This window comes from Sesamum indicum, linkage group LG13 (genome assembly GCF_026168435.1).
Source record: "Sesamum indicum cultivar Baizhima isolate 11 linkage group LG13, ASM2616843v1, whole genome shotgun sequence".
Taxonomy (NCBI): domain Eukaryota; kingdom Viridiplantae; phylum Streptophyta; class Magnoliopsida; order Lamiales; family Pedaliaceae; genus Sesamum; species Sesamum indicum.
This window is the reverse complement of record NC_142669.1, coordinates 11,300,370-11,317,046: the sequence shown is the minus strand read 5'-3', so window position 1 is coordinate 11,317,046 and position 16,677 is coordinate 11,300,370. Positions and strand designations below refer to the sequence as shown.

General features: G+C 33.5%; 2 protein-coding genes across 2 annotated transcripts; one reads left to right on the top strand and one right to left on the bottom strand.

Moving 5' to 3' along the window:
* Window positions 1-1,695: 1,695 nt before the first annotated feature.
* On the bottom strand, window positions 1,696-6,806 carry LOC105176848 (ribose-phosphate pyrophosphokinase 4). The gene is made up of 7 exons (XM_011099781.3): window positions 6,446-6,806; window positions 5,359-5,674; window positions 3,208-3,303; window positions 3,005-3,073; window positions 2,787-2,915; window positions 2,100-2,199; window positions 1,696-2,001 (listed from the first exon to the last, which is right to left on the bottom strand). Exons 1-7 carry the CDS (start codon window positions 6,559-6,561, stop codon window positions 1,871-1,873), a joined length of 957 nt encoding a protein of 318 aa, XP_011098083.1. The 5' UTR covers window positions 6,562-6,806; the 3' UTR covers window positions 1,696-1,870.
* A 7,802-nt stretch (window positions 6,807-14,608) lies between these two features.
* Window positions 14,609-16,498, top strand: LOC105177060 (transcription termination factor MTERF8, chloroplastic-like; the record flags this gene model as incomplete). Its single annotated transcript, XM_011100083.3, has 2 exons — window positions 14,609-14,724; window positions 15,017-16,498. Coding segments are annotated over 2 exons (1,263 nt in total), but the record flags the coding sequence as incomplete, so codon positions are not given.
* Between the last annotated feature and the right edge of the window lie 179 nt (window positions 16,499-16,677).

Below are 16,677 nucleotides of genomic sequence, written 5' to 3'. Positions count from 1 at the left end.
ATGGCAGAAGCGCAATGAGGCAAAAATAAAAGCATAAGTCGACGTTCAAGAGGTGGTCCCTTGAACATTTCTAGACTATTAGTGTATAAAATCGTAGAGAATAAATTAAAATACTAGATCTACGATCCAGCCTATCGAATAAAGAAGAAACCAAGAGCAATTATGTAAATAGGAATACTTTTTCTTGTTTCTCTTTTTGATCAACTAGGTGGATCTCCTCTACGGCATTCATCCACATAAGAGTCCGACGTACTCTAAACCATCCACACAACTGGAAAGATTTCTCCTTGTGCTAGTAAGGAACAAATACATGGAAGGAGGATCGAAAACTACACTATCATTTAGTGTAGTTTCGACTTACCTTTTTCTTCTATTGATTCTAAATCAAGATGAACTCTAGAATATGGAGAGAGGAGATGATAGCTCATAATTTTGGATGGCAAAACGAATTCCTTTGGTTAAAGGAAGAGAGTTCAGCCAATTCAAATTCTTGTGAGATAATGTTGGGTATAAACCCGTCAGCAAGAAGTTTGTAAATGTCTAACTCAACTATTACAGATTTAGGGGGTTTTGAACCCTTAAATAATACAGGGAAAGATTTACAACAAAATAATAAATATACAGATAATAAACAACAGTATGGAAAAGCAGTAGTAAATATATTTCGGCTCAGAGAGCCACAGATCACACGGCCACGAGAAAGACCAGCAACCACAAACCACCACAGTTGCTCCTTTTCTCACCAAGAGAAACACCTCAAGTTCACTAAAAACATAACATAATGAAAATTAGAACGACCACTAAGGTTTCAAGAACACAAAGTTTAATTTCAGAGATAGTTTTTCTTTCTTCATAGGTTGAAGAGACGAGAAGGGGAGAGAAAGATTTATAGAGACAAGAGAGAATGCGGGGGGGGGGGGGGGAGCGGTTTTGAGTGCTCCCAAAAACATTGAGAAGCCATTGTTGAAGATTAAGAGAATGAACGATTCAAGGAGACGGGTTTGAATGGGGAAGAGCCGCCACGGCTTGAGAGAGAGGGAGAGAAAGAGAAGCGGCTGTTGTAGATGAGAGAAAGAGAGATGAGTGAAAATGATTTTAGAATTAGGGTTGAGTGTATTTAAACTAACTGGGTCGGGATCATAAGTGGGTTGGGTCGGTTCATGGGCCTGAGTGAAAATACTTGGACCTTTTTTAGTGAAAATACTTGGGTCTTGGTGATAAAATGATCTTCTAGTAGTGATTGGGTTTGGGCCTTTCAAATTAATTGATCATGAGCCACATGTATTTACAAATAGGAATATAGTTATTGATATATGGAAGAAATACTTAATCTTCACAACCTGTAAGTTAACTTTCAACTTACCAACAACTCTCCACTACCACACACATTGTATATGGACTTATTTTGAGCACCTACATTGCTGAAAATCAGCCCTCTAATCCAAGAAAAAAATTAACCTTTGACCCAGGAAAGGTCAATTGGGTTCTCAACCATTAAGGTGTCCAACATATAAGCTATTTTAGTATTTAAATGTTAGATTTTGAGAAGAAACTTTTGTCATTTCAAAGAAGAGATATTGTTGATAATTACCTTAACTCTCGATCAAAGTTTCCGTAACAAACCCTAAAATCATGGTACCCTAAGAACTCATGGATTAGAAGTATTGAGAATCACACAAAAAACATTCTATGAGAGGAAGACAAAGACAAACTTTATTGAACATGACAGGTTTATTGATCACAATATAGGTTGGCTCACTTTTGACTCTGCAATTGCCAACAAGAATGTGACTTGTCCTTCACATACAGACTTTAGCTACATGTAGCCACAGACTCTTATTATGATTGATTGTTGGTTCACTTGTAATCCTCAGATTTGAAGAGCATCAGCTATAGAACCAGCAAGACTCAGAACCTGAAAGGGAGCTTTGCCGGCTATGGCTTTCACAGTATGTGGGCACGAATCCGTGATCCAAAAGTGGGCGAATGCCTTCTCCACTTCTGCCAAAACACTGATGAGAGAGAGAGAGAGAGAGAGAGAGAGAGAGAGAGAGAGAGAGAGAGAGAGAGAGAGATTCACAAGTAAAAGCAAACACTACCTTCGCTCTTGTGAAGAAACCGCTCCCAGGACTTCTTTGGGAACACACCGTGTGTAACATAAGCACTCACCTTGGCTGCACCATGAGCTGCCAACACTTTCTGAAAGTACCAAACAATAGTATGTAATAGAACATGATGGAGTCAAGGCCTTTTTTATCATCATAGAAACTTAAGCTGGTATAGAGTTCAAGGTTGAGTTGGATGCATGGATTTACAATTTGAGGATAAACCCAATATAACTGTTTCTTGTTTTAGGCCTTAATAGTTGAATGTCCAAGAATACGAATAATCTTGTGCAGATAAATGCTCCCGTCTTCAATCAAAGCCACATCAATAGTGTATGTCAATGTCGAAATGATTACAATAGTTCTACTTCACAAATTTGTTAGTAAAGTACTTGTTCCTCTTTCTTGAGTTTCTATAATATCATAACCGGTGCTTTTACTGGACTATTACCAGCTTTAACTTCTATTTTTAATGAGAGGTAGAAACCAGCAGGCCAAGAACCAAAAATTTTAGGCTTATGAGAATGAAGTAGCTGCAGTGTGAACTTACAGTCATTTTAGCAATTACCTGGCAATAGCCAGACGACCTAAACCATGTTATTCATGGGTCATTTTTCGCAGGTTGATACATCAAAAACTCAGGCTCAGTCTTGCAATAATTGAGGAATAAGGTAAGATCACCTGGCATTCTATTAAGGTGCCACCAGATTGTACTAAGTCATCAACAATGACAACATGATAACCCGTAGGATCCCCTTCCTTGATCCTGACTATTCTTTTATCCCCTTCACGAACCTTGTTGCAGATGACCTATGGCCAAACAATGGGATCAGAACTCCACAAGATGGTAAACGAAAGCAAAAGATAAAAGAAGATCGAAGTTCATTGTGTAAACTAACCACTGGAAAATCATCCAACAGCTTATGGAATCGCTTCCAAGCTCCATCATCTGGAAATGCAATAACTACCTGGGGAAAAAGTTCAGTTTAAGAATCAGTATAATGCATTTACCTGATAAGATGAAAATATTCTGATATGCTATGAAATCTTTCAGGGGCTTTGCAAAAATAATAGTAGCATTGTTTATACAACTAAGTCTCACCTTATCAGACTCTGGAAGTAGTTGAAGACGTTGTTTCAGAAGTGGGATCCCAGTCACAAACAAAGGCAAAATGGTGTCACTGAAATAAAATCTTTCCTGTAGAAACAAAGGATGCAGAAAGGTTGCATTTTGGCTTCAAGTTGAAGAATCAGACAAGACAGAGCGATTTAAGAATGAATCAACATAATAAAAAAAAAGAAGAGACAGATAGTGTTAATCAGACATACAGTTTAACAAGAGAGGTTAAAAACTGATAATTTTCAAATTTTATTTTGAACTTCACTGTCATTGATAGGATATCTCATCTCTGTAAGATCCACTCCTCTTATACTATTTGTTTACACTGAAACAAAATAATACTGGATTTTATCAAATCCTAAAATGACTTTTGTTAAGCTGATAATTACTTCAAGTAGATCATGAAAGTACCTACCATTGTACCTGAAGACATTTAGGAAGGAATAGAAAATAACAAGACAGCATGAGAAGAGGGAATTTTCGAATTTGAACTGAGGACTCCTAATGATCTGACTATTTTAAGAGGCTTTCCCCAACATTTTAATACTCAATAAGTTGTACCGTTCCAATGTCCTTAAAACAACTACACCTCCTTTTAGTCGAGCTAAACATGGAGATATTGCCACATGAATACACCGTTCCTCACCAAGGTCCAGATCAACAATGTTGATATTAAGTTTCTGCAGGATATCAGTGTAGGTTATAATGATGCTATACCTCTCACAATTTTGGACAAAATGCATAAAACCCCCTTATGTTTTAAAAAGTCGGCTAAAAAGCCCTTTCTGTTTTAAAAATAAGCTAAAACCCCTGTGTTTTGTAAAACTCAGCTCAGTCGCCCCCTCTTCGTTAAATCCAACTAACGGTGTTAATTTTTTTATAAAATAACCGTTATACCCTTAATATATATTATTTCTTATTTTAATAATCGTTGAATCTTTTTTGATCAAATATTTATTGTTAGATCTAATCAATTAATCTCAACGTTAGATTTTAAAAAAATAAAAAGTCTAAATTCAATAAATTATTTAACTTATATTATATATAAATAATTTAAAAGTTAAAAAATATATTATTATTATATATTAAAAAAAAAAACTAACTACCCCACCCCTAACCCCCTTACCCCCTACCAGCCCACCACCATCTCTGTCGCGGTGGCGCGGATTTTTAAAATCGGCGTATCTTCGTAAGTGCTTTACCAAAATGAGTGAGGCCGGTCTCATTCGAATCGTCTTGAAGAGAGAGTCTGATGGTGATGGTCTGAGATCGAGATTCAATCGGACGGCGGCGAATCAGTGACAAACATGTTCGGTGGTCGTGCTTGAGTCTCGTCTCTCCAATTGATGAAAACTCAAATTGAAGATATAGAATTGTTCATCTTGAAGAGAGGATTCGAATGGTATCATTGGTCGTCGGAAGCTCATCCGGACGGTGCTAGAAACTTAGAAACAAGTTTCCGGCGAAAATCGTTCAGTTTTTCTTTTTCTTTTTAATTTTTTTATTAATTAAAATATATTTTAGTTAATTAAGAAGATTTTAAATAATTAAATATTTTAGCTAATTAAGAATAATTATAATAATAATTATTGCAGTTAAATATATATTTTAATTGATTAAAAATAATTATAGATTTAACAATTAATAATTATAAAATTATTTGAATTTAAATATAATTTAATTTAATATTTTATATTAAATAAATTAAATATAATTTAATATTTCAATTTTAAATTATAAAAGAAACAAAATAAAAACAAAAAATGGCATTTTAGTAAAAAACACCTAAAAAAACGGTAAAAAATAGTTAAAAAATAACCCCAAACGCACAAAGAGCGGGTGTAATGCATTTTCTGTTAATTACTAACAGAAGGGGTGTTTGTTGTTGAGTTTTACAAAACACAGGGAGAGGGTTTTAGCCTATTTTTAAAATAGAAAGGGATTATAGCCGACTTTTTATACTAGTATAGCAATATCAAAATTTGTGTCATTTTAACAACTTAGGAAAGCAGGGAGCATCACATATCAAAGAAATATATCAAGAAATTCAATAGATACATCTAAAAAAGTGCCATATAAGCACAAGCATCTTGAATAAATAGAAAGAGTAGAATGAGTGTATCTGAAAGAAACCTGCAAAGCATGTATATCATAGATAACTAAACTGGTCGGACCGCCCCTTGAGATGGGAGTGTTGGATAACATTCTAGCCAAGGTAAATGCAGTTGCGACATCACCTTCCTCCTCTATTCGTTCAAACGAACCAGTTGGAAAGAAAGGCAATACCACAGTGAAAGACGCAGCAAATAGCATTGGAAGTGCATAGATGACCGAAAGCTGTTCAAAAATGACTGCTGTTGAGCTGAAAGATGCTAAAAAGGCAACATGCTGGCCTCGGATATCATGTGCATTTTTTATGAAAAGATTTGGAAACCCGTCATCAAAACTCCTGTTTGACAGTCAAATCAACTCAGTTCAATTAAAAAGACTTGCGACAAAAAAAGGAGAAAATAACACTATCAGAAAATTTGCAACAACTACTGTTTAGTTGTATTTATTGAATTGACTAATTATATAAGCATAGTTTGACAAATCTGTTGTGAGATAAATGACATCAGACAGATGCAAAAATCATGACAAAGCCAAAAATGAACTCTTACTACATCACCACACCGGTAGTAGACATCCTTGACTTTACAAACCTTTGTGCAATTCTCACAGTGCAAACTTAACCATCACATGACAAACAACATCATGGATTTCAACAAGCTTCCATAAACAAATCACAAACTCTGTGGCTATTTTAAACCAATTGCTGGGGTAGATAACAAGTAACTATAACTAGTATGCATCAGTTCAAGAGCAGAAAGGCTTAAGTTAAAGAAAATCAATAACTGAATTCTGTGTCCTCCCTGGGAAAAACTTTCAGCATTTTCCTGGAGACATAGGACGGACATACAACATACAGGCAGGATTCCCAAAAGCGACCCATATCAGAACAAACACAGGAAGCCTTTTCCTTTTACTTCAAACTTATTTTCATGGTATTCACCAGAGGAAATCATCTAGAATCACAATCCTTCTACCAGACCAAACAAACATAAAATCACTACCAAAAATCCCCAAAACAACTTCCTAAACTCACATACACAACCACATTTTCCTCCTCACTTTTATCTCTCCCCCTCTCTTGGGATGCACCAGGGTTCGGGAAGGTTACCTCCAGTTAATACATTGGAGCTTAACGAGGCCAGAATGAGCAGCAACTTTGCGCGCCAACTCTTCAGCCTCCTCACAGTGGAAGAGCAGCACTTGCTTCTTCTTCGGCCTCTCCATCTCTCCCCCCTCCGGTCTGCTTCTTGCTGCCAAAGACGAAGAGGAAGACAGCCTCTTGAACGCCCGGCAGCTACTTTGAAGGAGCAAGAGAAGCAGCAAGCAATGCTGCTTTTAAACCCCTCTCCGTCGCCCTGCAGTGAGACCCACGCCTACGATATATATAGGCCCCCTTCGCTTTCCGCTCCACTATACACTACTCCTCTGTCGCTACTACTTTCCTTCGAATTCTACCACTTTTCTTCAAACAATACCTTGAGAGCTATTTAATCTTTCTAAGGAATTTAAATATGGCCTCCACATCATAACCAAATCCATTTAATACTTCCAATGAAAGTTTTATTTTATTTTTTTTGTTTTTGATGTATATTGGTACAAAATATTAATCTATAAGGATAAAAAAGTAATTTAACATATACGAGGCACATGTTAAACAAATGTAACTCACCACACAATTTAACTTCCAACACTACTATAAATACTAAAAATATTATTTTTTTAACTCAACTACTATTCATTGATAGTGACACACATATCAAAAAACTCCCCTCGAAAATTGTGCTTCCACCTAATGTGCGATTATACCGTAGGTAAAATTTTCAATTTCATTATTTCGGAAAATCCCCGACCACATCAATTTTATAAATAGATTTTGTGAAATATTGTATTAATAATTGATGGTGAGTGAGAGAGAGATCTGAAAATTGCAATTAAAGATTGAAAAAAGAATTAATTTGTTGGTGATGGCAATTGATGACGACTCATAAAAATATTGAAATTTGACAAAGAAATTAAGGAGAAAACTTATAAGTTGTACAATGAATCTACAATAAATTACTTTTTTTTATTGAGTTATTATTGCCCAATTTTATATTTGTGAATTAATAACTGCACGCCATAATTAAAAAATTGTGAGTTCGAATCGTACTCAATGAAAATATTATTTTTGTTTCTTATTTTTCTTTCTTAGACGTGTAATTTGATTTGAAATTTTATTTATGTATTTTTCTTGTCAATTATCAAATATATATATATATATATATATATATTAAATGATGTAATAAATTGATTTCATAATTATTGAAGGCATGAAACATTTTTCAAATTAAACTTAATTATGTACCAATTTAACATTAGTAAAATTGAATTTCCAACAATAATTTTAGTCAATTTCGTGGTAATGACAATAAGAAAACTCAAAAGTACAGTATGATTTTTACTATTAAAAAAAAATAAGTCGAACTACATGCGAATTGAAAAAAATCAACCCAATCACCGGAAGAGATATAACTTTTAGTCATGGTTGATTAATTATTATAATTAAAAGTAAAAATTATGAAAAATACTAATTAATAATAATCAAACAATAATTATTATTAATTATTTCTATAAGTGAGACGCATATTATTTATAACTAAAAATTATGATAAATTCTTCCACAATCGTTAAAATCATGTCAAATAGCCATTAACCCTAATCAATATTTAAATTTTTGTATTGATTTCGTTTGATTGTGTTAAATAATATTGATTTATCATCATTTTTAAACTGTTAAAATTAATTATAAAGTAGCAAATAATCTATTTTTTTCAATAATGAATTAACCATTCAGAAAAAACTAATATACATATATATATATATGGAAAAATGCAAGCAACCCCCTTGTGATATCGCTAATGAATAAATTACTCCCTTATAAAAAAATAAATAGCGATTTATTTTCGTATATTTTTAAAATACAACTATTTACCTCTCTTTTTTTTAAAAAAAAATGAAGCAATATACCTCCCTGTATAAGTAGGTAAATTGCTTCATTTTTAAAAGTATAGGGGGTAAATTGCTATATTTTTTTACATATAGGGGTAATATGCTCATTTTCAATATCATAAGGGATAAATTGTTAGTCACCCTATGTGTGTGTATATATATAACCGATTTCTTTTGAAGTCAATTCTTTCTTTCTTTCTTTCTTTCTTTTTTTTTTTTTTTTTGAGTAATACATCCATTTAACAATTACATTAATATGATTGAAAAACAGTAACAAATTACGTCGGTTTAATCAATACATCAATACAATTAAAAATATTAATAAATTACAAGAACTCAATAACTCAGATAAAAAGATACAAACATCCATATAAAATGAAATAAATATCCACACATTTAACCAAATTTATACCCATAATCTTGAACTTGTTCGTAAAACCTAAATAGTGTGCAATAAGTCTTCATTGATCCCAAAATTACGTAATCGTTCCAAGTATTGAAATGCAAGAAAAAAAAATAGAGTTGAATACAGAACTCGAACCAGATTCATTTGATGCTTCCATCACTTAAACAATTGGAGTTTGGTTTTATTTTTGTTTATATTAAAATGAAATGGACTACCTATGCATGAACATAGAAACGTGTATATATATATATATATATATATATATTAGGGAAAAGTATTACTTTAGTCCGATAACTATGTCCATTTTTGTTTAAATCCAGTAACTTATGAAATTGCTTACTTTTAGTTCTCTGGCAAATTTTCGGACAATTAACCCTATGCAACTTTTGAAAGACAGTTTTAGTCTATATGCACTCATAGGGGTAAAATTGTCCGAAAATCTGCCAGAGGACTAAAAGTAAGCAATTTTGTAAGTTACTGGACCTAAACAAAAAATGAACATAATTATCGGACTAAAATTAAAATTAAGCATACTTAACAGACTAAAATAATATTTTTCCCTATATATTATGTCCGAAGCGGACAACGTTTTGTCCTCAATACAATTAATCTCCAACGTCACGCCTCTTCATCACACGTCAAAAGCTTTTAACTCATTTTTTTCGTTATAAAGAATAGTTAGGGGGAATTGCAGTTCTGTTCCAGTATATTAGAGTTTTTTTCAATTTAATCTCATACTGTTATGATTTTCCTACTCTGTATTCCATAAATTAAAAAAAAATATTAATGTTGGTTCTCGTGGGCATTTTTCTTCAATAATTAATAAAGAATGTATAGAATATGTACTGAAATTTCTGTTAATTATTGAGAAATTTTTCAACTTACGAACAATATAAGAAAATGATAATAAATAGGACTGAATTAAACAAAAATTCGATATATGAGACCAGAAATGCAATTTCTCAAATAGTTATTAATTTTTTTTTTATCATAATTGAATAAATAAAAAAATAGAACAAATTATAAATGTTATTGAGAAGAAAAAGAAAAAAAAATAGGACGTGAAAGTTGAGAAATAGAGAAAAGTAAAAAATTAGTGAAATTTTAAAGATTAAAAAATCAAAAATGAGAGAAGAAAATAACAGGGTGTAAATTGCTTCATTCTAAAAAGTATAGGGGGGTAAATTATTGTATTTTATAAAATACAGGAAGGTAGATCACTATTTATTTTTTCATAAGGGGGTAATTGGTTCATTTGCGATATTACAAGGGGGTTGCTTGTATTTTCCCTTTTAAAAACATAGAACAGACCAAAAAATTAAGACTCGAATAGGGTGCTTTTCAAAAAGTATACAGAACGCAATTGCGTTTTTTGTTTTTTAATAATGGTGATTGAGCACCAATTATGTTTCAATTCAGTGTTAAGGTTGAGATTTTACGAACAAATTTGATATATGAGTTTGAGTTTTAATGGATAAGTGAGTATATATTTTACTTAACGTAGATTTATATGCGTAAAATTGCGAGTTGCATCCAAGAAAATTTATATACGTGAAAATTGCTTGCCGCCCGGTGCTGGTAACTTATTTAATTGTTCTTTATCATATTAACATTATTAATTATCGATATGATAATTGTTCAATTTATTGAAATATTGACGTTGCGACGGCCTCTATTAGAGAAAAAGACAATGTGATTGAGTTGATATGAAAGTGATGAAAACTATGTAAGAAAGTGAGGTTACAAAAAAGACAATGTTGAATTCTACAAGTGATGAATTCAATTGTTAAGAGTCTCTGTTCAGCCAAAAGTTGGTTCTTACACTCTTCAATTCCTGGTAAGCTCTTTTTGTTCTAGTCTTGATCCTTTGAGTAGGGGGTCATGTAATGACCAATGCATTCATTATTTATGATGTTAAAAGACACTTGTATCCTTACTTGGAATGATTTGTTCTTTCCTAACCACATGTTTGCAGGGTTTTATGGGAATTTTATAGGTCTCCTTGTTGATTTCTCCTTCAGTCTAAGCCACTCATTTTGACGTATCTTGGAGGGTTAATTATGTCATATCCTCAACTATGTTGCCTTGAATGTGAGCCCTTTTTCGGGGCTTATTTTCGAGTGTTGATTACGCCGTGTCATCTATTGCTCTATCTCATTCTACGTCATGAGATTGTTGGTACCTAGAAGAAAAATTGTCATATGGTTTTTTGAGCCCAAGCACATTGCATTAATTTCTCATAAATAGAGGGTTAAATGCAATTTATTCACATCTCAATTGGTTTGTTTTTCATGTGTATGTATGTTAATGGTCCCCTTTGGGCAAAAAATGACAAAGACAAGCTCATAGTTGATAGGGAATAAGTTGGGCCAGTTTATGGATTCATCACGATTCCGCGATTAATTCTTCAGGTGCGACAATGTGTATTTGGGTATTGCTTGATGTTCGTCGGCCTTTGGAAAGATTCTTGATGTAAGAATATATGGCCCAATGACTGTTAGGCCCACGAGACAAAACCCACTTACATCACCCACCTGGTAAGGCCCACCCAAGCCAAACCCAGCCCATACCCCAAACCCGGTCCACTACCCCACCTATTTAATCTCTATTCTAACCCTAAGCAGCCTCATTTCTCTCCTCTCTCTCCTCTCTCTCCTCTCTCTTCTCTTCTCACATTTGCGCCATTGCAACTCTCTCCTCTTTATAATCTGCCATGGATCTCTGTGATCCTCCTTTCCTGTTTACACCTTTAGTAAAAGGGGTGGCCTTCCAAAGCCAATCTAATGGCTTTTGAAAAGCCACCTAACTTTCTCTTATATGAACCATTTCTCTCCCCTTTAAATAGCAATCTTCTTCCTCGGCGGAAATACACAGAATATATACTACTTCATTCTTCTTACTAAAAGTTCTGAGCGAACGGCATTTTGGGTCTTTGTGATTGATCTCAGTGATCTGTTGGTGACGTTTGTTTGGTGGAGTAACCGTGGGTGAGATCTGTGGTGTTCGACGTCTCTGTGACCGTGCTTAGTGCAATATCTGTTGGATCTGGTTCTATTTGAGCCTTTTTCTCAAATCATATTTTGTTATATCTTTTTATTATAATTTTCTGTATTATTTCTTTCATTCTTTTAGTCTGTAATTATAAGGAGTTTCGTACTCCATTTATACTTGTAATAGTTGGTTAGGCTATTCGTTTTAAGGTATCACTGAGGGGTTTCCACCCTACACTTGACTATCAGACCATCGATTGAGGAGCAAGTTGCGGTATCATTCTCATATGAGCGCCTGTTAAATTTTTGTTACATATGTGGGTTGTTGGACCATATTGCTCTTCATTGTGAGAAACAATATGAAGACGGATTTGTTGACCCTAGGGAGGACATACAGTATAGGCTGTGGCCGAGGGCTCTGGTAACTCGCACACTGCTATCAACTGAAAGAGGTATCAATGGAGAGCTTGGTAATTCGAGGTCAAAAATCAGTAGACAACCAATTTATGGGGATAGTGGAAACATGATTAGACGTGGTGCCTCAATTTTTGACCCACATTACGGGACTTTGCCTACCTAGTAATCACCCTAAGATCTCAAGGTGCACAGTGGGAAGTCAGTCCAGGACCAGTATGAAACAACCCGAAAAAGCTCAGCCCAGTACCAACTCAATATTGTTTATGACTGGTCTTAGAACGGTTCCGGCCTCTAAGTGGTGCCCAATTGAATCAGTTAAACTAATTACTAATCTAAAATCAAAGTGTATTTAATTCAAATTGTGAGCAAGCCTCAACGGATACTCAAAAGACCGCAAGGATCTACCATGCATTAAAGCCCCTTGATGAAGGACTTGCATCCTCATGAGTTGAGTTCTACATAGAGGGATCGTTGGCTATTTGTGGGTGCTTGTAAGGTGTGTGTATCTATATTTCTCTCCCTCACTCTCTTGTATACCTCTACTTCCAAAGAGTCAAATTTCTTCCACCCTTTTCTTAAGAGCTTGAAATTCGTTCAAGGCTTTCTAGTCCTACTCTCTTGAGTTTCTAGCAAGGTTAAAAGAGACATAACTTAGTGTTTTGTGTGGATTTGCTAGAGAGAGCTTTGTTTAGCTCTTGTATGAACAAAACAAGAAACCATTTTGGAGGAGAGCTTTTGAAGTTAGGATACTCTACTCAAAGAGATATCTACCTTTGACTTACATCAACTAGTTGGTGTGCAAGTACACGAATAACCTAATTGTGGTTGTGTCGCGGGCTGCTAGTATATTTGGCTCTGGTGGCGAATTTTCGGAGGGGCAAGACCTTCACGAGATGACTGACTTGTTCTCTTTTGTGTAATTTTTCACTTTATTTTATTTTTAACTAAACAAAAGACATGTATGAAAAGCCTATGAATATTGCTGGAAGAAAAGAATTTCCTAGAAAATTGTTGAATGGATGAAAAATTTACTGAATGCAGAAGTGAATGAATGAAAACTCAACTCCGGTGTCATATAAGACAACTAATTAAAGTGAAGCTAAAAATAACTATCGATTTCTTTTTCTTTTTCTAATAAATCGATTATAATTACAATCATTCCTGTTGATGTTAATATTTAACAAAAATTATTACAATAATCATATCTTGCTCGACAACACCTACTATTATAATAGACAAATCCTACTACTACCTATTACAATAGACAACAACTCCTACTATGCAGTAGACAATATCTCATGCACATGACGGGTTCGAACTCATGACCTCTAAAATCATGAAACCTCAACTTCGCCAACTAAATTAGACTTCATTGACAATTAACTATCTATTTTTAAAGATTATAAATTTCATGAGAAAATTTTACTCAAAGCCAATATGATAAATAATGAGTTTAGCACATAGATTTATAGGCTTTTAATATAATAGAAATTATTTTAGAATTCAAAATTCTACTTAACATAACATTAATAAATAAGAAGTAAATATATATAACTCTATTTTCAACGATAAATATCACCGAGCTAGCAAGTTCACTGCTTTAATAGGTGGGAATCTAAATAAATCAAACCAATAAAAGCATAATTGTTCTGTGATTGAATTAATTATCAAGGTTAAAAAATTATTTTAAAATTTGGATTGATTATTGGTCGAATTATGAATAAATTTTAATTAAATCAAATATGTGTCCACCTTAATTAATAGTGTACCAAGTCTAAATTAAGTTTGGAAACTTGTCAAAGGAAAACTTTGATTCAAATTTGATTTGCTAAGTTGAAAAAATCAAAATCAAATAAAGTTTTATTTATGGATTTCATTGATATAGGGTAATTTAATTTATTTTTTAACTCTAATGGTGGGGCCTATCTAGGACACTTTCCAAAATGTAGGGCTCAATTTACAATAATGACAATTTGGTGGATACAAATGAATTATATTTTATTGGGATAATTATTTTTCTTTTATGATGTTTGATATAATTACACGTGATTTTGCTTGTGATTTAAAAAATTATATTTAATATATTGAGGTTTGCTTCCGTCTAATAATAGGTGTATTTGTTAGTCAAAATTCACTGAATTTGTTGATATTAATAAAAATAATTAAATGAGAATTGATATTTACCCATAATTGACTTATTAATTACTTATTACGGTGAAAATATACCTCTTCACATGTATTGACATGTGAAAATGTATAAAGATAATTTGATTGTAAAAAACTTTATTAAATGTAATAAATTAGTAATAAGTCAAGAAAATATGGGTATTTGTTCGGTATTTTGTTGTATTAATAAATTATTTAAATTTTGATTAGTAAATAAATTTATTTATTATACAAAATCAAATCTAAAAAAAATTATATATAATTTTTTAAATCACAAAAAAATAACCCATTGGAGAAAGTGTAATTATCCGTTTATTATTTTCTTATTCAAATACACAGTGAGGAGCAGCATTGCAGCGTGAGGGAGATACTGAAAGTCGATTCCGCCGCTCTTTGCTATTTCATCCTCATTCCTCCGAGGTACATACATTTCAACATTTATGAGTTCTCCAGGTTTTTTTTTTGCATTAGGTACATTCCATGAATTTCCCTTTGATTTTTGAAGTTCCTTCTTCATGAGACCGTAAATCTCTTGGAGACGGTTCTTGAAAGTTGAATAATCCCCAATATGATGGTTGTTGGTTTTAACTTTTAACCCCAATTGATTGACGGGTTTTCTTCTGCATTCAATTCCCAACTGAGAAAAGAGATTCAAATCCATGTTCAGTGTTCAGTGCAGAAAGCAATTGATAGTGCCCCTTTCAAATGCTAGGGTTTATGGTATAACAAGATTTCTTGTAGCTGGAAAAGATGGATTTTTTTTCAGATTATTCTCTTCGAAGAGATTTGAACTTAAAGGTGACGACAAACAATCGTTCACCGTGTCTTACTTGATAAACTCCTGTGGTTTGTCCTCAGAAGCTGCTATTTCTGCATCCAAGAAAGTTCAGCTGAATTCCCCTGAAAAAGCAGATCTTCTGCTGGCCCTCTTCAAGAGTCATGGATTTAGCAATGCCCATATATCTAAAATGATCACTAAGTTGCCCATTACCCTTACGGCGGACCCTGAGAAAACGGTATCGCCTAAATTAAAGTTTTTCCGTTCAATTGGGGTTCCAGCTCCTATTCTTGCTAGGATGGTGTCCCATAGCCCGCTGATTTTGAGATGCAGCCTTCAAGACAGAATCATCCCTATTTATAACATTCTGAAGACGCTGTTGCAGACCGATGAGAGGATCGTTCATTTTATCAAGCGCGTAGGTGGGAATTATCATTTTATCAATGGTGTGCTGAAATATATTCATTCTAATGTTGCTACGTTGAGGAAATATGGACTGAGTGAATCCAATATCTCGTTTTTTTTGTCAAATAATCCCAAGATTCTGCTAATAAAAACTGATAGGCTAGCTGTATTGGTCGACAGGGTTATTGAATTGGGTTTCGATACTACAAAGGTTTATTTTGTGGTTGCAATGGAAACTCTCTTTGGTATGAGCAAGTCAACTTGGGAACATAAGAAGGAAGTATACCAAAGATGGGGTTGGTCTGAGTCTGATATTCTTAAAGCGTTTTCAGTACATCCCAAGTGTATGAGCTTATCAGAGAAGAAGATAATGTCTGTCATGGAGTTTCTTGTAAATGAGATGAGCTTCCAGCCATTAGATATTGCTAATTACCCAGTTGTCATTTGCTACAATTTGGAGAAGAGAATCAAGCCAAGATGTCGCATCGCTAAAGCTTTGTTGTTGAAGAAGTTGACAAAGAAATCTTATAGGCTAAGCAGTTTGATGTTGATCTCTGAGAGATTGTTCTTGGACAGGTATGTCACCAAGTATCAAGGAAAAATTCCTCTGTTGGATGTATATCATGGAAAGTTGAGTCTCGTTGACTTGGGTTTGGAATGTGAAAATCCAAAGTAAACCCGAAGTAGAAATGTGTGAATTTCAACGTCCGGTAACATTTTGATAGCAGAATTGGATGGTATCTTGAAGTTTGGTTGTGACATTGTTGTCTTATTTCAGGTTTTAGTAGTTGGCATATATAGTTCTAGAACTCTGTGATCTATTCTAAATCATGGTTTTCATCGGATGAAGTTTTTGTTCTTTGATCATAGAATCGAAAGCTTACTGTTGAAGGGCAAAACAGTTGCTGAAATATCCTGATTTTGCTAGACATAGGAGCTTTATTTGCTGATATGTAGCAAACTAATATTATACCCATAGACTTAGTATTTTAATCATGTTTTTGACCTTTACGTCGTGTTTGGATTGATGAATCGGAAGTATCGACTTTATATCCTTATTAACAAATTCTTATTTGAATTTGTTAGGACAATTCCATATTAGAAAGAATTTCAAATACTTCAACTTTCATTTCATAGAAAATTTTGTGGAAGATTAATAAATTTTATGTTTATTTATATGAGGTAATTCA